Genomic DNA, 26,468 nt, shown 5'->3' with positions numbered 1-26,468 from the left:
AGATATATATGGTCATATACAGAGATGACACGAAAACAGGTGTGTTGTTATGGTAACGTCAACACCAAACCAAACGTGAACTATGTGACCAGATAATGAAGTTTTTTGCCATATTGGCATAATTGAAGCCTCACTGTAACTCATTAATATCGTATGACATTTTTTATTAATGTATTATATTTATTTATATATATACGTAAATAAACTAAAATTACAATCAGAAGTAAACAATTTAAATCTTCTCTGAAAATACAGTAAAAAGTTGGACCCTTCATCTTGCACGTAATATGTACCAACATATATGTACCTATAAAAAAAATAGGTGTCACATCTTATCCCATCACCTACATCTGCATAACTATGTATGTAGATACGTATACTACGCTATATGCATATAAATTATGTTAGTCTTTGAGGTATTTATAATGTGGACTATTAGTAGCCTGAAATAAATAATTCAATAAAAAAAATAAGTACAAGTATATAAACCTACAAAGTTTTTCATTATTCTGAGTACAGCAATTATAGCTTACAGACTTAAATAAAAATACCTACTACAATTAACAATTGTAGAAGTATTTTAGTAAAAAGATGTATTTTTACTAAAAGACAATTCTATATATTATATTCAAATAAATACATATTTAAATTTCTGAGGATATTGTTATATAGGCCTTGGTTAATCAGTTGCGAATGACGACATCGATCCATTATTGCCACTAGTAATTTAAACTAACTGTAATCCCGACAAGTTTCATTACCGACATACATTTGAAAAAAATAACAATATTATATATACATATTCTTTCATGCAACAAAAGTGAAAGATTTAACATTACTGTAGTAGTATGTTTGTTACAGAACAGAGAAAACTGTTTCTGGTACACCAGTGTATCAACGTAGCAGTTACTCATACGACGGGTTTGGGCTATTTTAAAACCATACTCTGGCAATTCGGTTACTTGTCAATTTTGACAATTTCATCGAAATTCTAATGCAGTTTTAGAAAACGTTTCACTATAATAGTAAATGTATTTCAATTTAAACGCAAATATTTGTTAATTTGTCTGTAATCACAGGAAAAGTTATAAATTATTTACCTGGATAAATAATGTCGACCACGATTCCACAGGATGTCGAAGCTATAGTGTGAACTGATATGCAGTTAATAATGAAGTACTATGTATTTTCACAGCAATTAGGTAAAAATAATGAAAACAGTGTTAACAGTTTAACAAAATCATCTAGTACAGAATTATAGAAAAACAATAAATTGTTTAATAACAATATTAATTCGTTTATAACTTGAGATTATATGTAGATACTAACCATGATTGTTTTCAATCTTTGGTCGGTATTGCAGTGGTATTTGAGACCCATTATTAAATGGTTCCTTAGAAAAACAACTCGGTTATGCGAGTTACAAAGAATATGTTACGGCGAGAAAGCTGGAGCTTCAAGAACTTGCAAAGTTGAAACATCATTGATGTTGTCTCGTACAAAAGACATAAAAGAGGTTGTTTCACATTTAGATGCAACAGTTTTAGACCATACATTTGTCATAGAAAATTTTCGCGACATTGTCGACCCAGCAGTTGGTATTATTATACGATCTAAACAAATAAAAGCTAAATTACATGGATCATTCATTGTATCAATCCGAAGGTGTTTAGAACAGATTTGGAGTTACAGGAGTTTAATGAATAAGGTAGAGCAGCTACGCAAAATTCAATTTGACAGCAATGATTTGAAACATGAGGAGAAGCTTTTAAAATTATGGTCATTGTTAGTACCAAATGAAGCTTTAGAGAACCGAGTCTCAAAACAATGGCAGTCCATTGGTTTTCAGGTAAAAAAACTTCATATCTTAGTTTAGACAGGTCTCTCAGTGTACAAATATTTAAATCTCATGCCCACAAAGCTGTGTGTACTTAATGCAATTAACTTATCAGGTATATATGTATAAGTCACATATCTATACTAAAGTAAACCATCACTTTGATAAAGAAACCAATTATTATGATAATTTGTTTTTAGACAATGCATAATAGATGTATATTAACTGATTTTTTATGTTAAAAATGTTTCTTTTCAAATTCAATTCAGTATTTAATATAATTTGCAATATTCAACTGTCAATATATCTTATATGTTTCCTATTTAAATATCAATAAATAGTAGCTGATAACTCAATGCTATAATTTGGTTTGATTTCAGGGTGATGATCCAAAGACTGATTTTCGTGGCATGGGATTACTTGGACTTGAAAATTTATTATTCTTCGCTACTGAATACTCACAGGCTTCTAGTCATGTGTTGAGCCACTCCCATCACCCTAAATATGGATACACATTTGCTATTGTAGGCATCAATATCACATCAATGGCATACCATCTACTGAAAGATGGATCTGCTAAGACTTACATGTTCAATGTCAAGAGATATTTACCCGATATTAATTTGTTTCATAGATTTTACTGTTATCTTTTCTATGAATTTGATAAAATGTGGATAGAATCAAAACCTCAAAATATAATGGAATTTTCAGTTATATTCAAAAAATTTGAGAATGCAGTGAGAACACAACTAGCAGATCCAGCCTCTGTTTTCAGAATAAACATTGAGGTTGATACAGTGTAATAGTTTAATAATTATTTAAAGTCATTTCAGTTTGGATTGTATGAAGTTCATATTTATAGACCTTGTTGTAATACACTTAGCTTTTTGTAACAATTTGACACATACATACATGGTAAGAAAAATATTTCTTGTCAGTTAAAAGTTTATGAATTATTATATTGTTACTTGAGTTAGTTGGTGTTTTATAGGTAAATTAGCTATGCCATTTATGAAATATTTAAATATACCTATGTACCTTGACTGGATTACAAAATCATTATCACATCATAATCATAGTCAACCATTTTGTGAAATAGTGCATGTCTTAGAATTGATTAACCTATTTTATTTGTCTTGGCCAAATTAATGACCAGAGATCATTTTGCTATATGAACAACTAAAATAAAAATAATTGATACAATGATACATAGGTACGAATTTTCAAATATTAAGGTTCTACATGTATGACAACATAACACGTCATAGTTTTATTATTCACCATCTCCGTAGTGGTGCATTGTTTACCTACATTTTTACTTCTATGTACATCATAATGGAATTGGTTAAATTGCCTTGAAAGAAAAATTAATAAGGTAATAAATATCAGTATTACACAAAATGCTTGACTACATTTTGAAATAAGTATGATGAACTCTATGAACTATCCATGACATACAAAGGTTAAAACTCACTTAATTTAGTGTAAATTCATTTAAAAAAGACTGCACTAAGTTATAAACTAAATTATATTAATTGTTGTGTATATAAAACTTCACAAAACTACACCTTGCTGATATAAAAGTTAGTCGTATTGTTTCTATGCATCTCACTTTGCACATGCACATGAATTCAGGCTCATACAAATCACGTGACGATCTTTTTAACAGAGTATGTAGAACTAGCTAGTTTCTCTGTGTGTATTACTTTTTCAAATAGATATATGCACTATATATTTCGTCGCTTTTTCTCCTCTATATTGTAGTGATAGAAACATATAGATTGGAATAGTCAAGCATACCTTGGAACAAAAATACCTGTAGGTATTATAATAAAGGAAAGAAATAACACATATTTTCAGGAAACATAATTTTTAGACAGTAAACATCCATCAATGTTTGTGATTTTTGATTGATTAACCTTTCGAATGTTTGTCATCTGACGCAGCGACCGGAAGTGAAGATGCGGTATGCGCGCGCCAGCTATATTTTTTCAAATGCGTTTTTCAAAAGAAGTCACGGTTTTGCGGTCATAGATGTGACGGTAGAGAGGAGAAGAGGGGTGCACAGATCTGTGTCAAAATTAAAGGTTAAATACTGTTTAGGCAGCAATATGAAAAAAAATGTTTAAGTAATATTTGCTACTAGTTCTCCATGACACTGTTTTTTCGTGTATCCCGCGATAATTTACAAATTAATATCGCTTTATACTTGGTATACGTACTTTGCAGAACGTTTCCAGGAAAATTTAATTTATAGAAGTTTATAGAGCTATTACAATAATTACAATATTCTGAACACATTTCGGAGGTATATATATGCCACTGACTGTAACGGTACATATACCAAAAGCCAAAAGAGCAAGCCCTATATATATATATTGATACCTACATTGCAATTGTTAGAATTTTTTAAAAATTCTGTGTCTTCTGAAGTTGATCTACGCACATATATTACAGAATGACTTCATAAGAATTGAAAGATTTCGGTAATTCTTTTTACACTTTATTGGTGTATGACCACGTTGTGCTCATTTAGGTACTTTTAAAAAAAATAGATATGAATTTTAATCATTTATTTCTTGGCTGTGGCATTTTTTTCTACAAATACATTTATGATATAAAAATTCTGCAGTTTTATTACGGCTTTACCTACAAGTTTCCCTGTTTTATAAATAACACTATATAGTATATACTAATTTAAAGTACATTAACAAAATAGTTATCTACTCAATATAACAAACTTACTATGGAATACATATCGAAGTAGTAATAAATAGACAGTAATGATAAAAAATATTTATTTTAAATATAAATATAGATATACGTATCCTGTTTAGTAATAATTTATATAAATCTAGGACGGAATTCCTTAATCACTCGAACTACTGATACTTAGACAACCATAAATATAGTACACGGCTTAGCTAAATTAGTAGAAACTTGTATATTCGTAAAATAATATTCTTATGACTGAACTAAAATTAAATGATTATATTGAGACGCCATGCACGGTATTGTATTTAACAACCCTGAAAACTTCGGGAGTCCTTGAAACTTAATAGTTTCAAGGACTCCCGAAGTTTTCAGGGAGTTTTAATTAACTTAGTATATCATGTTTCACGGTAATCCGTGAAACATGATATACTAAGTTAATTAAATTCCTGTATAAAAATATTAAATTTACAAATATATTTCATAACCAGGTCACCAAAGACAATAAAAAAAATTGTTTACTACCGACTGAATACAGTTACTATCCTAATGCCCTATTTCGGTCAGACACCAGCCCATATTTACTACATCTGTGAGATGTAATCAATGTACCAAAAAATGGGAAAAATTTATTCATTTGCCTCAGTAATAAACGAACAGTTTATGTATATATTATAATCTATCAATTATCCCAACACACTGTTACGCCGTGCCTGCAGTTAAATACCTTGTACCTACTTACTAATAGAAACCGCGTATATAATTTATTAATACGTTCACAATAGTACTGTCTGACTTTTTCACATTTTGTTCATAAGTTTAATATATAAACATTGTTCAATAAATTCATAAGAATACTACTAAAGGGTGCAGATACTGTATTGTAGAAGCCATATTGACCATTACGCATTTAAAAAAAAAGAACGTATTCGGATGTTACGTAAATACAAGAGTATTATATTTGGTGGCATCAATCTAGGTGGACAGTAAGATCAGAGGCATAATTACGTATCAATTTTTGATTGTAATAAATTAAAATGGATTAGTTTTTTCTACGACTCATGTGAGCGTGCTAGCTGCAAGCTATTATACAGTTCGTATTTGCAACTGCAAAATAGTTCGTACTTATTTAATCGCATAATTGTAGGTACATTTTAATACGTTTCAGATGAAAGTTATTAGTAACAGCGTTAAATATTTGAGGTATAAGGAGGTGGGTGAATACATGATACTTTTAGTTTCTCATTATTTACCTAACTACTCACCACCTACAATTAAGACTGCATTTACAAAAAAGTGTCATTACAAATATCAAAGTTACATGCACGTACGTATATTGTTTTAATTTACATAACCTGACTAATAAACCCTAATTAATTATAAGATTTTCTGCATTGTATACAGGTTGTTGGTGCTAGACAGATGAATAATTTAATATGTAAAAGATTTCGATAATTTCTTATTGTCGAATCTACATGTTCTTGGCACATTTACGTATAAGTAAACAATGCATTATATTCAATTGTAAGAATCACTTAAAAACAACGCGAATAAAGCAGTAATTGTCGCCGTATTTTATTATACTTCACTCTCTAGACTTATAGAGAAAAATGTGGCACAATAATGAAGCTTAACTAAAAGTAATAAAACTCAAGGAGGACCAACTAGAATGTTAAAATCTGACATACTTTAGGAATGACATCATAACTAACATTGAATTAACGAGGAGTACATATTTAATATTTATATCTGTACAGTACCAACAACTTAAATTTATAGGTATATAGACAAACAAATCTTCGTATTTTATCTTTTCAAATAAAAAAATGAAAAATATGTAATAAAAATTGCTTTTTGATTATTAATCCTATAGTTCTTGAATGATTTATAATTTATGTTTTGTCTCTTAGGAACCATAAAATATAATAACTTAAAAGTTAATCAAAGTAAACTTCCTTCGAAATAATAAATGCAAATAGACTTACTAATAGAGAGAATCCGCGAGGTCCAAAATTATACATTATAACAACCAAAACAAAAAAATATTTAAGGACTTACATTTTTACCTAAATATTATGAATATATCTTTATTTGTACGATAAGTATAAAATCTGAATTCCATTTATTGTACTAACCATTAAAAAAGTAAAATTATTTGTACATATAAAAATATATAACATATGTATTTATTAAATCTATTTATGGATATCAGTTATATAAGTACTAACATATATGTAAATGCCGACGTTTTCATTATCCAAATAATGTTAGTAACTCGACATTAACATTATTAATTTTAATTTACTAATAACTATTGTATTCCATTTGGATAAAATTGTAATATTATTCTATGAAAATGCTTCATTTGCTATTATGCATTTTCATAGAATTATATACCTAATATAACAGTAGTAAACATATAAAAAAAAGAAAAGTTGTATAGATAATAAAATATCTTAAGAGCTTCTCTAGAACCTGTATCTTGACACCTAATTCGACACTAACATATTTTTTGCCGGTTGGGAAGATCATAATATTTATTATGCATACATACATAATTTTATTCCAATAAATATTCCTTATAATGAAATTATTAAAGTATATATAAAATATTATATAAACATAATAAACAAACAGATAGTTTTATAATTTGAGGAATCTTCTTATTTGCTCTTCTTTTCTTTCTTAGTATTTTTAACTTTAGGTTTCGATTTCCCAGCCTTCACTAATGCTATCAATGCTGTCAATGCTACTAGTCCGAACCCAGCAACACCTATTTGCCAAATCCATGGATATTCCGCCAGGATATGTAAAGTATATGCTACTATTTCTTTAATTGTAACAACACTCCAATCCACCAATTCATCACTGTAAATAAATATCATTTTTAAAATATCATAATAAACAATTAAAGGCTATTATTGTTTAATAGTTAATGTGTACTTTTATCGAAAATGATAAAATTATTTGTAATTAATCTAAAATATAACTGGCATAAATTTTGACTTTGTAAGAAATTTTGTATGCATCAAAAAATGAAATTTTTAGCAATAATTTCAACAGATTTCAATAATTTCAAGAAAATGAAAGAAAAGTTTGATGTGCATAAGAGAAAAATATGTGCTTTTAGAAAAAGATTTAATTTTTAATTTTGATAAGCATCATCATACTCACAATGGTGATGCAAGTAAAGGCACAGTTTCCGATCTACTATTCTTATACCAGTCTTGTGCAAAAGTAACAAAAGATTTTATATCACTCTTTGGCAACTCATATCTGTACACTTTACCTAAGCGGAAGCTGAAATAAAAAACATTTTAATAAATTAACAATACTTCAACACCAGTCTGAAAAATTCTCTGAACTGAATTATTTAATCTAATAAAAAACTAATACCTATAATATAAATCTTAAATTATTGTTAAACTAGCAAACATTAATTCAGCATTATAGTAAAGTATTTTGCAAATATAAAATAGATTAAGTATTGTAATACTTAATCTATTTTATATTTGCAATATATAATATAAAAAAAACTTGTTTCTAACAAATTATTTAAATATACTTTTTTTTTAGAAATTAAATAATTTAAATAATAGGGTAGAGAGGATAGTGAATAAATTATTTTGAATGAGTTTTAATATTATTTTAAATAATCACATCACTGATTATAGTTTATATAGAACAGTTTATACTAAGTACAGAATTGACAAACAGTCCAAAGACTAACCACTCCAAATTAGGTTCACTAGAGAACTTGAAATCCCAATTATATTATAAATTATTTGTATCTATAAAATTATAATATAATACTTACAAAAGGAATGACGGTAATTTAATAATTTGAAAACGCTTAGCTGTTACAACTCCAGCAAGATTTGCATCTATTCGCGCCACATTTATGCGGCCACGTAATGTTGCACCAACACCTTCCCATACAGCATGCAACCTCTGACATTCAACACATGAGGCGCCATAGCTAATCATAATTTAAAAATATATTAAATTTATTTTATTTCATCTTCCAACTGGAACCTAGTTTACAAAGCAAATTGCAGGGAACAGAATATTTAACAAATTTGTAAAATATTGTAAAAAAATCACATCATTATTTACCGCTAGATGACCTAACAGTGAATTATTTACTTGCATATTGTACTTAATGTAGTTATAAAAAAATTGCTGCTGTAATTATATTTTATCTTTAAAAGTCATAGTTATAGTGTAAGTAATTAAATAAAGTACAACTATTTTTTTTAATATTCAATTAACATTCTTTACACAGAAAATTTAATTAGGATAAATATTTGTATGTACTTTCTTGTTAGTTATATTAATATAAAATTATGCTATAGGCACATATTAAACATTACTTACAACATAACAAACCAATCTCCAGTGGTAGCCCCAGTAGCAGCTTGTGTTATATGTTCAAATATCTTGTCTGTGAGTTCCTTAACAGCAGGAGATTGATTTTTTTCAAAAAACCCATATATTTCGTTCTCATCTGGTTCTCCTATAAAACATACATAATTTATTATTCATGAATAACAATACATGTCATATGTAATATATTTTATTACATACTATTGGCAAAATAAATACATTACTTTTAAAAAATAGTACATTTACTTGGATATTCCCCATTTTTATAATAGGTACTATGTTTAGCATCAACATTAGAGCCGACGTTACAGATCCTCCAATGATAATTATGTCAACTAATATAGGGTATATTAGTTGACATAATTATCATTGGAGGTATTAGTTCATTTTTTATCATGTTTATTGAACAAGTTGCTTAAAGAATGACCAAAAAAAGTACAATTCTTAATAACTTCAATAATTCTTAAAATATTTGATTGTAATAATTCTAGCTACTCTTACCTAAAAACAAATAAGTATTTTAATTTTTCTACCCTTGGGTGCAATTGCTATCTTTTATAAACAGCATTATCATTGCTGAGTAAAATATTTAAAAAACTAGTATTTGAATGCCTAAATATAATAAACCAATTATAATTTACACAATATATACGAAACAATTAAAAATGACTAAATGGAGTACTAAATGGAATAAGATATTTTAACAACAAATAACTTACCATTGAATAACAATGGTACCCCATGCCTGAAAAACACTAGTGCAGGTTCTTTGGTAGGGCTATATAGACGTGATAAGTGGCTGTTCACTGTTTTTGCCGTAACTGCATGCAAGTGCTTCTTAAAGTCTTCTTGCAGACTTTCTAGGTTATGTTCAAATTTATTGCAGATGTCACATTCTGGTTTTGCTAAAAACAAAAACGGCGACATTCAGATTCAAGCAGGTCGAGTCTTAAGTAATTTTTAGTTAAGTACTAATTAAAACAAACTAACAGAATAAAACAATTAATTTATCTTTCTCTTTTATCAATTGCAATAAGTCATCATCGCTCACAGTCTGTATATTTCGACTGGTAGCAGTGAATGTCGTTGATATGTTCCATAACAATAATAAAACGCTAAGTTTCAGCTGCATTTTTCACGCTGATTATTATGCTGCTATTATATTTTATGTGTATTAGTAACGTGATAACAGCATTTAAACAAATTTAAAATAATAAGCAATAATAGATGAATAGAAATAAGAATATGAAATTTCAGTCAGTCTGTGGCAGTCAATCCTTTGATGTCAGTCTGTGATTTTTTTTATATTTTACGGCTCTGGATACAAGTTCTTTTTTAGCCCAACATAAAGTACAAAAACTTAAAAACAATTACAATTTCTTGACAGTGTTGTAAATAAATTTATATAAAGTCTTGTAATATTACAGATAAATAGTACAGGCCTTGATAAGATTTCTTCTAAAGACTTCGGTACTTCATTACTATAGTCTTTGAATATCACAGAGGAATTAACACTATAATTTCTGTTTTTGCCTATTTTACATAAAAAAAATGAAATGGGAGTCGAAAGCCTAGAATGCAATATGTATAACATTTGAATACACCTACAGAACCGAATCGTATGAATTTCTGTTCTGATTAAAAGCAAAGCAACCAGCCATAAGATAGAGATGTAGATTATACCTATTACTACATGTACACATATCGTCACTCAGAACACAACCAAAATAAGGGGAAGGGGATTGTTAGTAATGTGGATTGATAACCCCATTGCTGGCAATGTACCATACCAGGTCGACCTCCACGCGGTTCCCCCTGGAAACCATCGTGTTAAATGCTCATCTTATCATCCTCCACTGGTACCCAGCCAGCGTAAACCGTCAGCGCAGGTGGGTGCACCATTCTATTATAAACCCTAAAAAAAAAACGCAACCAAAAAAGCTGACGGAATGACAAAATAAGGAATGTATATGTATATACAAGGAAGTTTGAAAGTTGCGCCAGTTAGTCAAGTTGCGAGGTAATAGATTGTTATGCGGAGGAATGAGGATCTTGAGGATCAAGTCTTAAGGAAAGTGTATAATATGAACATGGATAGATGGAAAGGGAGAAGACGCCCTAAAAAAAGATGAGTGGGTTGTGTGAAAGATGATATGAGTAAAAGGAGAGTTATGACGGCAGACAAAGAGCAGTGGTAGAGAATGACATACTGCGCCGACCACAAATAATGCGATAAAGGCAAGCAATGATGATGACAACCAAAATCAGCTGTCGTTTTTGGTAATTTGATTCTGTGCGATGGAACAAGTTTGAAAGATTATTTAACGTAACAGTACTCTGAGCTCATTAAAAACACTAAAACTAATCTATGCCTTTTAGCCGTGTATGTACACAACACATACATAATTACATACATTCTAAATAAACTTTGAATTAATTAAACTGTTTTGTATTGTTTTATATATTTTTGAATCGTTGTTTGGATTAATACTATAGTAAAGTGAACGTAAAGACAGCAAAAGCAGGCGAAGGTTATCAACTATTTACTTATCGTATTGAAATTGCATTCGTTCCTTCTATTGAGAATACGCCTCGCAACTTCGATCCAACAAATGTTCTAATTCAAGCTTTCCATATTTATATTACTTATATTAATTTTAAGTGCAAGATTTGAGTAGTAGAGTGTATTTGCACGTGTCCAGCAGTATCTGGCAGGTGATTCATATTTGAATACATCAATCCCTACTGTCTTAGATACAAGAACAAGGGTGTGTAATTCTATGGATAATTGAATATGAGTCATCACCAGCATCCGCGCGGGAGATACATTAGTGTAGCGAATTTATTTCTAATAAGTATTTTTTGATGTCTTAGAAAATCAGAATGGCAGAAACTATAGACGAAAAAGTTGTTATGACTCCTAAGAGCAAAACGGCAACATCCACCACTCTTATAGTTGAGAGAAAAGCAGTAGAGGCCGAGGCTAGTGATAAAATACATGTGGCGGGGGGTGATCATACTGGAATAATCATCAACAAAGAGAAGATTTATGGTTTGTTTTAAACTAAATATATTACATTATTGAATGTGTCTTATTCACGCTTTACAGATATTGCTTAGTAAGCATATACATATTATATATATATATATAAGTATCATTGTTCATGGAACTTTAGTATCTTATATATAGACTCTTGATAACCAAACCACTATTAATACATTTTCTTTAAAACATATGTTATAGGAACAGTGCCTACTTCTCTTTCTTCGTTGCTTACTTCTATTCTCTTTGGTTCTGTGAATGTCAGACAATTTAGTTAGATATCTTATATGTATATGAATAGTTAAAAGATTCTTAGATCCATATACTATATTATTTGTTTATATTTAAGACGACCTCGGTGGTCTAGCACGCCGCTTTACGTCTGATGGTCGCGGGTTCGATTCCTCGCACGGCACAAACATTTGTATTCATGAGTATGATTGTTTGTATCGGTCTGGGTGTTTTCTATGTATAATAAGTATGTATTTACGAAAAAAAAATATCTATGTACTTGTATCAGTTATCTAGTACCCATAACACAAGCTTTAGCTAGCTTAACTTGGGTCTAGATGGCGCTGTGTGAATTGTCCTGAGATTATTATTATTATTATTATTATTATTATTATTATATTTATATATGTTTTTGTATATCATTGCATCCCTTAGGTATATATTTTCACTGCCAACAATTATTCTATGCATATTACTCTCTGAATAGTACAAAGTGCCGCATGGTGTTAAGTATGCCAAATATGCTGTTAGATTTTCCTTCAATACATGTGCATTGAAGTTAAATAAAAAAACAATATGCCATTATATCAACTTTGACCTTGCTACTTCCTGCTTGTTATCAAAACATAGTTCATGTATTTAGAATACACCACTAAACTTAAATGTCAACTCTAAAGGGAGTATGGAAATTTAATTATTTATCAACTAATTTTCATATGCTGAAAATAAATTGTAAATAACCATAGTTATTTTACAGACTTGATATTTTAGTTTAAAGTTTGTTATATACCTAAATATATGAATAATACTTCAAATGAATTTTACAATAACAATGTCTGATATTAATAGAATTTCCTTACCATCTAGTCCCAAGATAAGAAAAGCTGTTTGGTACAGGATAACATTTATAAGTGCTAAGATATATTTTTTTTATTACTTCAAATGTAATATACATAGAAAACACCCAGACAAATACAAACTATTATACTCATGAACACAAATGTTTGCACCATGTGAGGAATCAACACTGTAACCATAATGGTCAATATATATTAAGTTTTATAAAAAACTGTTATTCATCAATTTATATTTGAGAGTTTGAGACTGATGGAAATAAGGTTAAAAATATTTGTATAAATATATGGGAGCTTTTTACTTCCGTAAAATCTACACACATTGTCTTATAATTGTAAGGTTATATTGTTTGTATGTGTATTTATAAAGGCCCTCCTATCAATATTTTCAGAGAATGGAGTTACAGAACCATGTCACGCACAACTTGAGTTTCGTGTTTATCTTGTATCAACTGCTAACGGTACACATACAAGGGAGGCGAGAGCCCTCAGGTTCTGGTTTAAGCCACAGATGCCGCCGAATGAATGCCCACATGAAGCTCAGGCTTTTTTCAGAGAGCTTGTCAGTCCTCAAGATTTTCCAAAAGGTACCTACCTACTCTATTTCTCTATATGGTTCTCTTTAGTTGTAGGCTGGTCTTGATCATGTTGATAAACAAATCTATTTATATTAACCAGTGAAAAGGCAGATTTTAGCAATCTGCCTTTTCACTTTTCACAACGGGAAGGGGGGGGGACTGTCAGCCCAATTACTAACAATGTATGATGTCAGGTTGACATTCACGCAATCCTCTGTAGAATCTATGATGGCTAATTCATCACAATAGGCTAACTGAACTGACTTGGTGTCCTATATGTGAACCATTCCACTTCTTCATCCATCATAAAAATCGCACAGTTATACATATGATATGTGGTAATTCTTGTAATATTACATGATAATTATTCAATTAATTTTATACTAATTAGACCAAATATGCATGTTTAAAATGTATTACACCTGTAATGTAAAAATTTAGTATGTTTACATTAATTTTTATTTTAAATTAATTAATTAACATATATGATTACAGATTATGTGGGCTTTATAAAGAAAATTATAAAATTAATGCAGAATAAATACCACCAATTGAAACTGTTGGAAGTGGAACTAAGGCAAGAGGGACGAGGTTCACCGCCACCTGGTTGGTATTGTATTTATTTTATATGCAGATATAACTTTCTCATTTACAACAATTTCTATTAAATACCAGTTTATAATGTATAATACATGTGACTATAATGATATGAAAATTATATTCTATTATTTTGTATAAATATATCTATATTATATATGCATAATAATACTATTCTATACAATGTATTTATATACATATCATGTCTTTGATCTTTATTATTCTGGTTTTGTGAAATACAGATTAACATTATTATAACCAATTTGTCTCGCACTCATGATTGAAACTGCGAGTAAACCCTATATTTGCTAGACTTATCATAATTCTTATATATCAGCGAATGTGCTATCTTTGTATTATTTATAAATAGCCAAAACTGCATACAATAATTGATGATGATAAAACCAATTTATTCAACATACTATAATGTAACATAAACTGTTATTGTCAGTGTTTATTAAACTTATATTTAACATTCTAAAAATAAGTTTGTTCAATTATATATTATTTCATAACTTTTCTTTATTTGTTTTTTATCGTACAGAAGCAAATGGCGTTTTTACTAGTAAGGGCATTGTATACAACTCTTGTAATGGGTGTATGTATAATATTCAGTAGTATGCATGTGCTTCAACATATTAGAAAATAACTATTTATTCCATTTCAATAACATCCTTCATTTTCTCTATCCATTAACCTCGCTTTAACATTTAGAGATAACTAATCATTTCAATATGTCCTACAGTGAATAAAATATGAGTATATACAGTATTTTTTTTTAATATTTTGTCTAAACAATATTATTTAAAATTACAAACATTTAAACATAGTATCTAGTAATTGTTATTTGACAAGTTATAGCAATTGTAGCAGCTCCTACTGTATGTGTTGTTAGCAGTCACACCACAAACCCTCGCAAGTAAAGTTATAAGAATGTTTATTTATTCATATTACCTATTCTTCCATGTAATTTATCAACATATGTATGTGGCTATCTGTAGATAAAATGCTGTAGTTTCAGACAAATTTTAATATGAAAAATCCACTCATAGGGGTAATAAAAAAAAATTTGCTCAAAACTAAAATTTAGCAATTTTGCACATAGGCCATCTATATATTACGTCAGATGTTGAGAGGGAGATAGGTGTCAACCACCTATTTCCCTGTGCCATTGTATGTCAGCAGAGGCAGAGATCATAAATTTCGTGAAAATGTAATATATCTAAGTATTAAAACATCAGTACATCAATATAAACATTAAATTAAATAGTTTTGTTGACGAATTTAGAGATGGTTTATTACTATTAAATTTCTCAGTATAGTAGGGCGCGGAGAGTCTCACAAATGTGCCCGGCTGTGTCAAGGACGTGGGAAGCATTAAAAAAATTATGTAATTCGTGTGACGTAATTTATGGAGAGGCCCTTTCTTCTAGTCGTTAATCTGTGCATTGATAAAGATTATCTTCTACTTACATAAATTGCACTATCTAAATCTGTGTATTAAAACGTTTTTAGATACTTTAGATAATATATTACAATATTTATTCACCTGGAATGCTGATAGCACACAGTAACTTGAAACCATCACACATTAATATATTAGTTATTTTATGTGTGATGTACACATGTAATGTGACACAAATATGGGAAATATTAGAAATGTGTAAACAAATGGAATCACATAATTATATCAACAAAATCGAACGTTAGATTTTGTTGATATAATTATGTGATTCCATTTCTTTACACATTTCTAATATTTCCCATAAATTTATCATTACATTATACATCATTTTGTTATAAGATCATTATATATATGAACTATAATTTTCTCTAAACATTAATAATTAAAGATCTCACTGAGTTATAATTATAACTAAGCTTATATCTATTATACCGATAAGATTTGTGTTACAATTTATATTGCCGACTTATATATATATATATATATGCCACGTCGAATTCAAATAGTCTTCTGTCACCTTCTTGTCTTTGTTAGCACTACTACTACCCTCAGTAGTAACCAGACCCCTGTTTGGCTTACCTATTTAAGACCGGCCTTTATAGTCCTAATTCTATTTTGGGGAATGAAATACCCAGCAACAGTGGACATGTCAACTGTTGGTATATTATATGATGCTAAAGTTAAATGATGGGACAAGTTTTAAGTAATTAAAAGGTAAACAAATCATCAAAACCTTAATCAATTAGAAAGAAAAGATAATGTGTTGGAAGCAGAGTTGTTCAGTAGTGTTAAACTACATTTGTCTTAAAATTATTAGGTGAATTTAAAAAAATTGTCCTTAACTATTACGCAATGGGATCTTTATAAATTAAAAAAGACGCATAAGTTCAACTACTAATAGTAATATAGATACCTTGCCAACATTTACTGCTAGTTAGTTTAGTTGTTGGTATGATCTTTCTTTTGTGCATGTAACTGTTTTTATAACGTCAATTTCCAAAGTATTTTCGCTGTATAATATGGTAATATGTTTTTTATTTATTTTGTTACAGCATTTATTGAAGACAGTATTTTAAATCAAACACCTGTTATTTCTGAACAAAGAGTACTAGATATGATAGAAAATGCATACCCTAATCCTCTGACTGTTGAAGATTTTGTCACGTAAGTATTTTATTTAATAGTTCTTTTACATTTTGAGCTTTGCACAAGTATTTCAATGAATTTCCACAAAGACTTATACCATGTGCGTTGTAGCATAGTATAGGTGACAGACAGACATGTGGAGGTTCTGTTATATTTTATACTCTTTGTAAAAGTTTCCTAAACTATAGAAAACTATTCAACTTTGTATTTTTTTCATTTTAAACGTTTTACTCATAAAAAAACATCAAACACTTCGTGAACCTAATGTAGTTCAATCTAGAAAATACTGTAAGAGCCTTGTAAATAATATAAAAGTTAGTAATATATATAAATGCTACACATTTTTAATTTAATTTATTTTACAGAGCCGGTAAGTGGTCAAAAACAGATGTGAAGGATGCCCTAGAATCATTAGAAGAAAAAGGCTTGACACGTGCTATGTCAGACGGTCTCTATATTCGACAACATAGTATTGATACACAGGTAATAAAACTTTATTGATAGATATTGACTGAACTTTGTGCCAAAACTCTCCATTTAAACAAAAAAAATATAGATGGATTGTATTAAAAATGATATGCATAAAAGAACAGTAAATTCGGATATGACGGCCGATAGGGATAAGTGTACGATGACGTAGTATATGGCGACCCGAAATGGTGGTAACCAATGATGATGAATAACTGTATTTTATAAATTAATCGTCTGTAAAAGTTGCAATGCCTAAAAGGTGCACCATAATTGTGTAACGTAAATAAATTAATAAAGATTTCAAATTGTCGACTCCTCTATCTAATCTGATCTATAATTTTAAAAACTAAATATTGCTGAAGTAGTTTATTATTATATTATATGTCTTATTACGATTCCTGTACATATATTTGTTTCTAGCGCGTGAAAACGAAATGGGCTAATAGGCACATGATAATATATATATTTTATGTTCCATTTCAATAACAGGTTGTGAAGCAAATGCCGACATTGTGTTCGTCACGACAACCCAGCATTGCTGTAGTTACGGCTCTCTATTGCGAGAAGCAGGCAGTAGACGCTATGATGGATAATCAGGAGACTTATGTTCGATTTACTACTGTGGGTGAGTATTAGTAGCTTAATTATTGTCTTTTTATAGTTTTTATGCACGTCATATAATTTTGTATATATTTTTGATATGAATACATATATCCTATGCATTACAATATTAGTCATCAAAATTGGGTGTCAGAAACTGACTGATGGCGTTAGTTTATAGAAAATAAAAACATAAATAAAATAGTGTAAACAAATTACGTTCAATTACAACCAAAGTTTACTATATTTAAGTCTGGAGTGCCAGTTTCAAAATTGACTTTACTTAGTTTGACTTTAAATATTCATCCACTTTAGTTTGACTGTTATCAAACTAAAGTGGATGAATATTTAAACTATTTGACTGTTAACTAGTCCCAAGACGAAGGTGTACGACCAATGTGTGTTGCCAGTGATGACTTACGGCACAGAGACGTGGTCGCTAACTATGGGCCCCATGAACAAGCTCAGAGTCACTCAGAGGACAATGGAGGGCTATGCTCGGAGTTACTCTGCGTGTTCGAATCAGAAATGAGGAGATCCGCAGAAGAACCAGAGTGATCGACATAGCCCGAAGAATTGCGACTCTGAAGTGGCAATGGGCAAGGCACATAGCTCGTAGGACAGATGGCCGTTGGGCCGGTAAAGTCCTCGAATGGCGACCACGGACTGGAAGACGCAGCGTGGGAAGGCCTCCAGCAAGGTGGACCGACGATCTGTTCAAGATCGCTGGAAGGCATTGGATGCGAGCAACGCAGGACCGATCGTCGTGGAGATCTTTGGGAGAGGCCTATGTCCAGCAGTGGACGTCTTCCGGGCTGAGATGATGATGATGATGATGATTGACGGTTAACTATTCTTTATCTGCTGCATAGTCTTCGTAACGGTCATCTATCTCTATCTATCATAACATTAATTTTAGATAACTGTTGTTATTTGTATATTTTTTATATTATATAAATGTAATTTATATATATATAAGTATCAGCATTTTTATTATTAGAGTATTTTGACAATAAATAACTAAAACTATATTAGTTATATTTATTATTTTTGTTGTAATAGAATGTAATTTGTGTGCAATATTAATAGCAAAGGTTTTTTATGTAATTGCAATGGAAAACAACCAGACGACCCACCTGATGGTAAGGGGTAACCGTTGCCTATGTACTACATACAGTACACCATTTATTCACAGTTCACGTCCACTCCGATCGATCCCCCGCCCAATTCAAACCGGTGTCGAAATTACTATGGCCTGATCCAAAGTTCTAATTCCTAGCTGTACCCTCAAACTGAAGTCGTATCCGTTAGGCAGAAGTTGGCCTTCAGCCGCTCCATAAGTTCTTCCGCAGGTTTGGAGTGCCATCTGCACTCGTTCTCTATCGTGTGCTGAAGCTGTAAAGAACAGCATTTGAGTAGTCCGATAAAAAAGCTTTCACGTTTTCGTGTGACACTCGTGATACCACTCATACGTTGCCACTCGAGAGGACTAAGTATCACGCCTCTTATCCTGTAGTTTCACTGCCTAATTGCACCCTATAACAATGATTACAAAGCAAGTTGCTTATTGAGAATGAGCATGCAGACGTCTTTTTACAGTCACTCTGGTAAAGTCGAGCAATATGAAACATATATACATATATTTTATTACATTGTTACCTTTAAAAAATTTTAATGTGTCGTATTTGTTTTGGGTTAGGTAATTCACTGTTTATGCAGAAAAATAGCCGAGTGTGAATTTAATACGAAATTGTTACGTTTCCAAAAGTACTATTAAGGTATTTATTGTTAAAATTGTTGCTGTAGGACTATATATGAATAAGTCCACTTCAAAATTATCCTCTACAAAGTATCAGGAAATTCCTGAACAAAAGGATTAAGTGTATGATAAGTAAGTACATTTGTCAAAACAGCAAAAGGTAAATAACAATAACATGTTTTCACGACAGAAGGAAACCCAATGCGATATCTATTACTCTCAATATTATGTTCATTCATTATATTAATATTTACGTCACCGACGTGTTTATATTATTTTCCCGCTTAATTGCAATGAAAATCAATTATGTATATATATACATATATATATATATATATATATATATATATATATATATATATATATATACTTAATATTATAAATGCGTTAGTAACTCTGTCTGTCTGTTGCGCTTTTACGCCATAACTACTGATCGATTTAAATGTAATTTGGTATACTAATAGTCTAGACATCCTGAAATACATAGGCTACTTTTTAATGCGAAAAAAGAGTTGTGAGGGGTTGAAAGGCGAGATGAAAGGTTGTTTTGTAATTTTTAAAGCTAGAAGTTTGAAACTTATTTTGCTGGCTGTTGATTAAATATAAATAAATATGGCATACAGTTTGTAACAAATTTACCCTTAGGGTCTAAAATAAAATAGGGAATGTAAATATGTATAGAAATTCGTGATATTTAAAGCTAAAACAATGAAACCTCTGACTTTTTATAATTAGCCTTAATAATTATAAATGCTATCCAAGATCCCACGCGGACGAACCCGCGGGCTTAGGCTAGTATGTATGTACTAATAATATTAATAAAGAAGCACAAAAATGATTATATTTATTAAAATATTAAGATATTGCTTGATTTATCTATCAAGCTAATTAAATAAAAGAAACATACAAGGACGACATTAATCACTATTTAGAGAGATAAAAAGAGAACGTAAATGTATAATTTACGTTCTCTACATTTGTTTGTGTAAAGAGATAAAAATTTGGTAGTTCGACAAAAGGAAATTCCTGAATTAAAAAAGTATGTAGCTAAATTTACTAAACTAGTTGTGTACAACCTGACCATTACCTATACGATAATATGTTAAAATTTCCATTAGATGACTTCATAATGAAGTCATGGCATGGTTTCAAATCCAAAATGGAAGTGGAAAGTAACAATGAATAATTATTTAGAATAAAAAGGAGAATTTCCTAAAATTTATTGTTCTGTATTTGCAATATGATAAAATATTCCGTCACAGTAAAATAAAGTAAATAAATACTTATCAACGTCTCTTATATTAGGGATCTATATCAAAAATAGAAATAAACAGTCCTTATATTATTTCTTCGATTTTTATATGTATTTCGACGTTATTATATTTAAAAATTGCTGTCTGCTTTATTAATTAAAAGTACCTGTTAAATGGCATATTACAATGTACGAGTAGATAATCTAAAGGTCGGTCGGTTTCTTAGTTTACTTCTAAACCACAGAATAGATTTTGATACAGTTTTAAGCATTATTTCGAAATTTTATTTACATCCTTTCTACTTCCTTATCCCATTAATTTGGGGTCGCTGGCGTAATGTTTTTCTCTTCTATTCATCCCTGTTCGCAGTCATCTTGTTATCATTCCCTTTCTTATCATAGCATTTTTCACATCAAAATTTTATTTACAGTTGTAAGATTTTGGTTGAATACGTAGTACATCCGTTCATCGCTGAAGCGGGTAGCTAGTTACATAAGTAAAACGCGTTGAATTCGTCTATTAAAGTAAAATATATAGTAATAACAATCCTGGATACACACAGCGCCATCGAGTCCCTAGCGAAGTAGAGCTTGTGTTATGGGTATACACACACATAATATACATAGAATACATATAAGATTAAATATATACTTTTGTTACAATATTGTAAGCCAATATAAAGATTATTATTATTATTATTATTATAAAGAAACATACTGATGAAGACAAGTGCGTGCGAGGAATCGAAACCGTGACCATTGGAATGTAAGGCGGTCATATACCAATTGTCAAGCTATTATAAAAATGGCAAAGCTAATATTATGTAAGTCTCAAAATATAAAGTGTTTTTCTTGAAGAGGAAAATGCATTTTAGTATAAAACCTATGTTATAAATAGTAATACGTTCATTCATAATAATGTATTATATTAACGTAACAAACAATTGATAAGTTTTTCCCGTTTCATTATATTCCCATAATTATACAATAATTCCCATAATTACTATTTAAAGAGGATGATTTTGATAAATCTATGTTTTGTAGTCTCAATTTTAATTAATCCTGCTATTTGTAGAGGTAAATGTTTATGTTGATGCTGGATTTTTTTTTCAGTTTTTAAATAGTACAATTTTTGAATATTTTTGTATTCACATTCAATGAATTCAATTTTTCTATAGCATTAATCTTTTTCTTGCTGAAATTTATTCGCAAGAATCACTTTTCTAATAAATTTCAAGGAGAAAAAGAGGTGAGTTTAGGTATTTGGTATAGCATGAAGTGCACGATTTTTTATAAATAGTAAGTTATATTTTGCTTTCAAGTTATCTACGTCGCGATTTTCTGAAAATGAATCGATATATGTATACATATGCATCTCCGTTTCCCTCACGCCATGAATTCAGACCAATTGAACAGAGTTAATCACCTTGTAGAAAGTTTTTAGGAACGAAAATAAAGAGAATTGCGCATGGAAATTTCAGAGACCACTACAACGGAACTATTAGGGGGCGGCTCTTCTAAATAGGTATTCTTATTCTATGTTAGCGAAACAAAATACTCAAATTATATTATTTTATTGTACTATAATATGATTCATTTATTACTTATAAAATCAACAACATTAAAGACGATAACAAATTATTATTAATGTACTTAAGTATATTAAGTATATTTTATTGGGCTATTCCCAAATGTATAAATGCACTGGTGGAACTAAATTGCTACATCTCACAGCAAACTGATGCTTGTTTAAGTTTAATAGTGGTAAAACAAAATGGCGGTCACTCCTCTAAAAAGAGGGAGACAATTGTTAGTAATGAACTCTCCCTTATTATCTATTTTTTCCATTGCTAACAATGTACTCTATGTAATCTAACAAGTTGACCTCCATGTTATTCTTCCTGGTCATTATACACTGTTCTTGTGAATTAACTTATTTCATCCTTAATTTTTATCTTTCACTGATGTCCTAGTATTTCTTTCACTAGTCTACTACATGCCGTTAACATAGGCTGGATCACCATAGCATTATAACCAATACATAAAACAACCAATTCAATTCAGAAATTAATACTACAATTAAAAAAATATATACACAATAAATTGAAATATACAAGGTATGGGGGAAAGTTGTGTGTAAGTATAGAAATTAATGACATTTGGTCCTCTCTACCTGAACTGTTTTTAAATATAATCTTACCAGGGGTATAATTATGAAAAAGTACAAAAGTATTTACATGTTACTGAATACAACTACTCAGTGTAGGGGGACATTCATCATTGACTATGAGGATACAATATTGTTTTTGTCTATAAATAGAATATCCATACAAAAATATTCTTTATCTGGCAGCATCAATCCATATTTTGCATTTACATATTAATTTATTGAAGAATTCATATTACGTGCAGTATGATGTATATACAATATACTTAATAAATTACTATAATTCATAAATAAAACATATACTTGTAACTTATGTCGTTATGAGGTACATATGAAGGGTGGGATATTTATAATGTATTAATTAAAAAGTAATTAAGAATAAATATAAATAATAATAATTTAGAATAAACAAGCAACAACAACTATTATGTGTTTGGTTACTTAATAACACAAGTCAAATAATATTTTAATATTTCATAAAAATTAATGAATGTTTTTTTCAATTATGAATACAGCACAGCAACACAGCAGTACTTATTAAAAATATGCAAAGCAGCAGTGACTAGCTAATAATCGTATATTAGAGTAAATAAAGTACCTATACTTATAGGACAAATCAAGCAAACAATATTAACTTAAATTGCAAAATATAGTTGCATATTCCTTATAAACTAATTGATCAGAATTGTCTGCTCCTAAGAGCTCATATTCACTATATTTATAAGAAAAATTATGAATGTGTGAACAATTAATAGGACTATTAATGTATTAAAAATAGTATATCACCTTACAAAAGACACCTTTTCTAACTGTAGAATTTTCTTACTACAGGCCACTATTACTTTTTTTTCTATTTATTATTCCTTTTTAATACACCAAGATTTCTTGTGATATTAAGTAGTTGCAGTGCCAGTTTTTAATAATTGTATAAATAAGGCATTTAATTGTATATATATATATATATGTATATATATATTATGAGAACATAAATTCTAATTTATTCACTCTTTCGATATCACCATCTAGGCTTACATATCGGATTTTATCACAACTGTTGCTTATTTCAAACTCCTCCAGAGAATATCCATCGTATTTTATTTTTATATAGTACCCAATCCCATTTTTTTCTCCACAAGTGAAACCCAAGTTGAACTGGGATCCTAAAAAAATACATTTTATTGTCAGAAGTCACATATGTATATGAAAAAGAAATATTGTGTAATATAACATACAATATAAATCACATTATTATTATAACCCTGAACAGATTGTTATCATAATTCTGGTGCAGTGGTGCTAATTCTTGTATTTACTGTTGTTTAATAAATTTTATATTTATACTAACTAAAGTCTGTGTCTTGTCTGCATGGTATTTTTATTTCTTCTATTAACATTTTTAACCTCCTTATTGTAGTGAACTTGTATATTTATATTATGTGCAAACATATTATTACACTTAAATTAATGTTATAACACATATGTACAAATTTACTTTATAATAAGTTAATACACATAAATCATATTTTTAATTTACATACCTGTAATTAAATCAGTTGCTTGCATATTTTCATGTCTTCCATTAATATCCTCAGTATAATTTTGTTCCATTTTTCTTATAAACAGTCTATTTTCAACAAAATTCATTTCTAATTGATAATAGTCACCATTTTCCATTGTTACACTGAATGTTAGTCTGAAAAATATATATTTAGTAAATTACAAGCTAATTTAATAAGCAAGAAAACAGGTCTAATTAATTGTACAAAAAGGAAAACTACTCCTATAGGTACTAAATTAGCATAGTCCAATGTGGATGTAAATCCAATCATTAGCAAATGGAATTATCTAAATTAGCACAAAACAAAGACACTGCATTACATCCTCTTGAAGTTGTTTGTAAAAAGAAAATATGTTTAACAGTAAAATCAATATGAATTCACCCAAACTCTAAAACTATAACCTCAAAATATTATACCTGTTAGGATTGCTTGTTACTGTTCCTTGAATTGAGACTTCATCTTCTGGATTTAGTTCTTTAGGTATTAAGAACATTGTTTCCGACTGTGATCGTGGCTTTGGCCAGGGTGGCACTTGTCGATTTACAGAGTTTAATTGTATACTAGTAGTATGTTCATTATATTGTTGCTCGTTTGGAGACCTAACGTAAAGTAAAAGCAGTTCACGTATAGCACAAATTTCTATTCAAATTGGAACGTGACGCACGAAATCTAGAATAGAAGTCACGAAATTGATAAGTACTGAATAGTATTTAATTTATAGCACTTATGGCTAAGTAGTTACATATAATGTATTATCTTATGTTCTAGAAATAAATCTTGATCGATGAATTAATTTTTAAATTGAAATAGTCATTTAATTTACATAATTGATAAGTATTTAATTCATAGCATATGGCTAATATTTATTAAATTAAAATAAGCCTTTAATATTATTAACAAATAAACAAAACAATCTGGTCAATACTACTGTACACACTGTAACTAATTTGACATTGACAATTGGTACTGACATTAGGCAGAGGCCTGCATTCGTTCGAGAATACCATCTAAACACGCTGTGTCAATTAGTTACTTTATTTGTCGTTGACCTCAACCTTCATTTTACAAGTTCTCATCATCTCTTAAGTTACAATACTTATATGTACAAATGTTTGCTACTTTCTTTACTATATTAAAACCATACCCGAATAAGCAGTCACAACACGCTTTTATCATCTTCTATTTTAAGGCACTAAACTTTATAACTCAACTGGTGTTTGTAAACTGATGGAAGGATTTGGAATTTCGTATTGAGCCTTGTGTTCAAGACGATGTAATGACGTAATCTTGAAAACAAATATGCTGGTTGCTGCTAGTAGGCACGTCTTGGAAATAACAGCAACTCGTAATATGCGCGTAGTGGCGTTTACACTCAACATAATACTGTTATTTGTTAGGATTGTACTCTATACTAGATGTTGCAATAAGTGTTACAAGTTTATTTTTATGTTGTAGTCAATATATGGCTGTCTACTTAATATATTATATTGACTTCGCATTCGTAGTTTGGTTGTTCACAATATGTAGACAAATATTTAACCGCCTCGTTTGTCTAGCGGTACCGCTTTACTTCCGATGGTCGCGGGTTTGATTCCTCGGTATAAACATTTTTATTTATGAGTAGGATTGTTGGTAATGGTCTGTAGTATTGTACTCTATGATGATTGTTTGTATGAATATGTTTTTTATGGATGATATTGGAAAATAGTGCAGCCGCCTGTGCCTACAGTGTACCCTGACGGGACACCAGTAGAGCATGAGGACAGATGAGTTAGCCCATTGCGACAATTCACAAGGAATTTATCACGATG

General features: G+C 29.8%; 4 protein-coding genes across 5 annotated transcripts in view; 2 read left to right on the top strand and 2 right to left on the bottom strand.

The window, feature by feature from the left end:
* Positions 1 to 976: 976 nt before the first annotated feature.
* Positions 977 to 3,827, top strand: LOC131841780 (ELMO domain-containing protein 2). Its single transcript, XM_059190105.1, has 2 exons — positions 977 to 1,849; positions 2,218 to 3,827. The coding sequence occupies exons 1-2, from the start codon at positions 1,331 to 1,333 to the stop codon at positions 2,638 to 2,640; spliced, it is 942 nt and encodes a 313-aa protein (XP_059046088.1). The 5' UTR covers positions 977 to 1,330; the 3' UTR covers positions 2,641 to 3,827.
* A 3,164-nt stretch (positions 3,828 to 6,991) lies between these two features.
* Positions 6,992 to 10,206, bottom strand: LOC131841763 (thioredoxin domain-containing protein). 2 transcript variants are annotated; one of them, XM_059190087.1, is made up of 6 exons: positions 9,987 to 10,206; positions 9,655 to 9,840; positions 8,927 to 9,065; positions 8,367 to 8,528; positions 7,724 to 7,849; positions 6,992 to 7,417 (listed from the first exon to the last, which is right to left on the bottom strand). In XM_059190087.1, the coding sequence occupies exons 1-6, from the start codon at positions 10,033 to 10,035 to the stop codon at positions 7,213 to 7,215; spliced, it is 867 nt and encodes a 288-aa protein (XP_059046070.1). In that variant the 5' UTR covers positions 10,036 to 10,206; the 3' UTR covers positions 6,992 to 7,212. The 2 variants fall into 2 exon arrangements, with proteins under 2 accessions (XP_059046070.1, XP_059046069.1); XM_059190086.1 differs by having other exon boundaries at positions 9,926 to 10,205.
* Positions 10,207 to 11,298: 1,092 nt separating this feature from the next.
* Positions 11,299 to 26,468, top strand: part of LOC131841824 (uncharacterized) — a 32,117-nt gene continuing 16,947 nt past the window's right edge. The window contains exons 1-7 of the mRNA XM_059190164.1: positions 11,299 to 11,466; positions 11,810 to 11,987; positions 13,456 to 13,650; positions 14,137 to 14,247; positions 16,756 to 16,867; positions 17,215 to 17,332; positions 17,810 to 17,945. Of these exons, the coding sequence (XP_059046147.1) occupies positions 11,819 to 11,987; positions 13,456 to 13,650; positions 14,137 to 14,247; positions 16,756 to 16,867; positions 17,215 to 17,332; positions 17,810 to 17,945 (841 nt within the window). The 5' untranslated portion in view covers positions 11,299 to 11,466; positions 11,810 to 11,818. The remainder of the gene's footprint in view (positions 11,467 to 11,809; positions 11,988 to 13,455; positions 13,651 to 14,136; positions 14,248 to 16,755; positions 16,868 to 17,214; positions 17,333 to 17,809; positions 17,946 to 26,468) is intronic.
* LOC131841820 (uncharacterized) lies at positions 24,073 to 26,034 on the bottom strand. Its single transcript, XM_059190160.1, has 4 exons — positions 25,802 to 26,034; positions 25,074 to 25,256; positions 24,637 to 24,791; positions 24,073 to 24,258 (listed from the first exon to the last, which is right to left on the bottom strand). Exons 1-4 carry the CDS (start codon positions 25,831 to 25,833, stop codon positions 24,074 to 24,076), a joined length of 555 nt encoding a protein of 184 aa, XP_059046143.1. The 5' UTR covers positions 25,834 to 26,034; the 3' UTR covers position 24,073.

The sequence above is a fragment of the Achroia grisella genome, unplaced genomic scaffold (assembly GCF_030625045.1).
Source record: "Achroia grisella isolate CSIRO2021 unplaced genomic scaffold, CSIRO_AGI_Agris_v1 utg1920, whole genome shotgun sequence".
Taxonomy (NCBI): domain Eukaryota; kingdom Metazoa; phylum Arthropoda; class Insecta; order Lepidoptera; family Pyralidae; genus Achroia; species Achroia grisella.
This window is presented reverse-complemented; position numbering and strand designations above follow the sequence as displayed.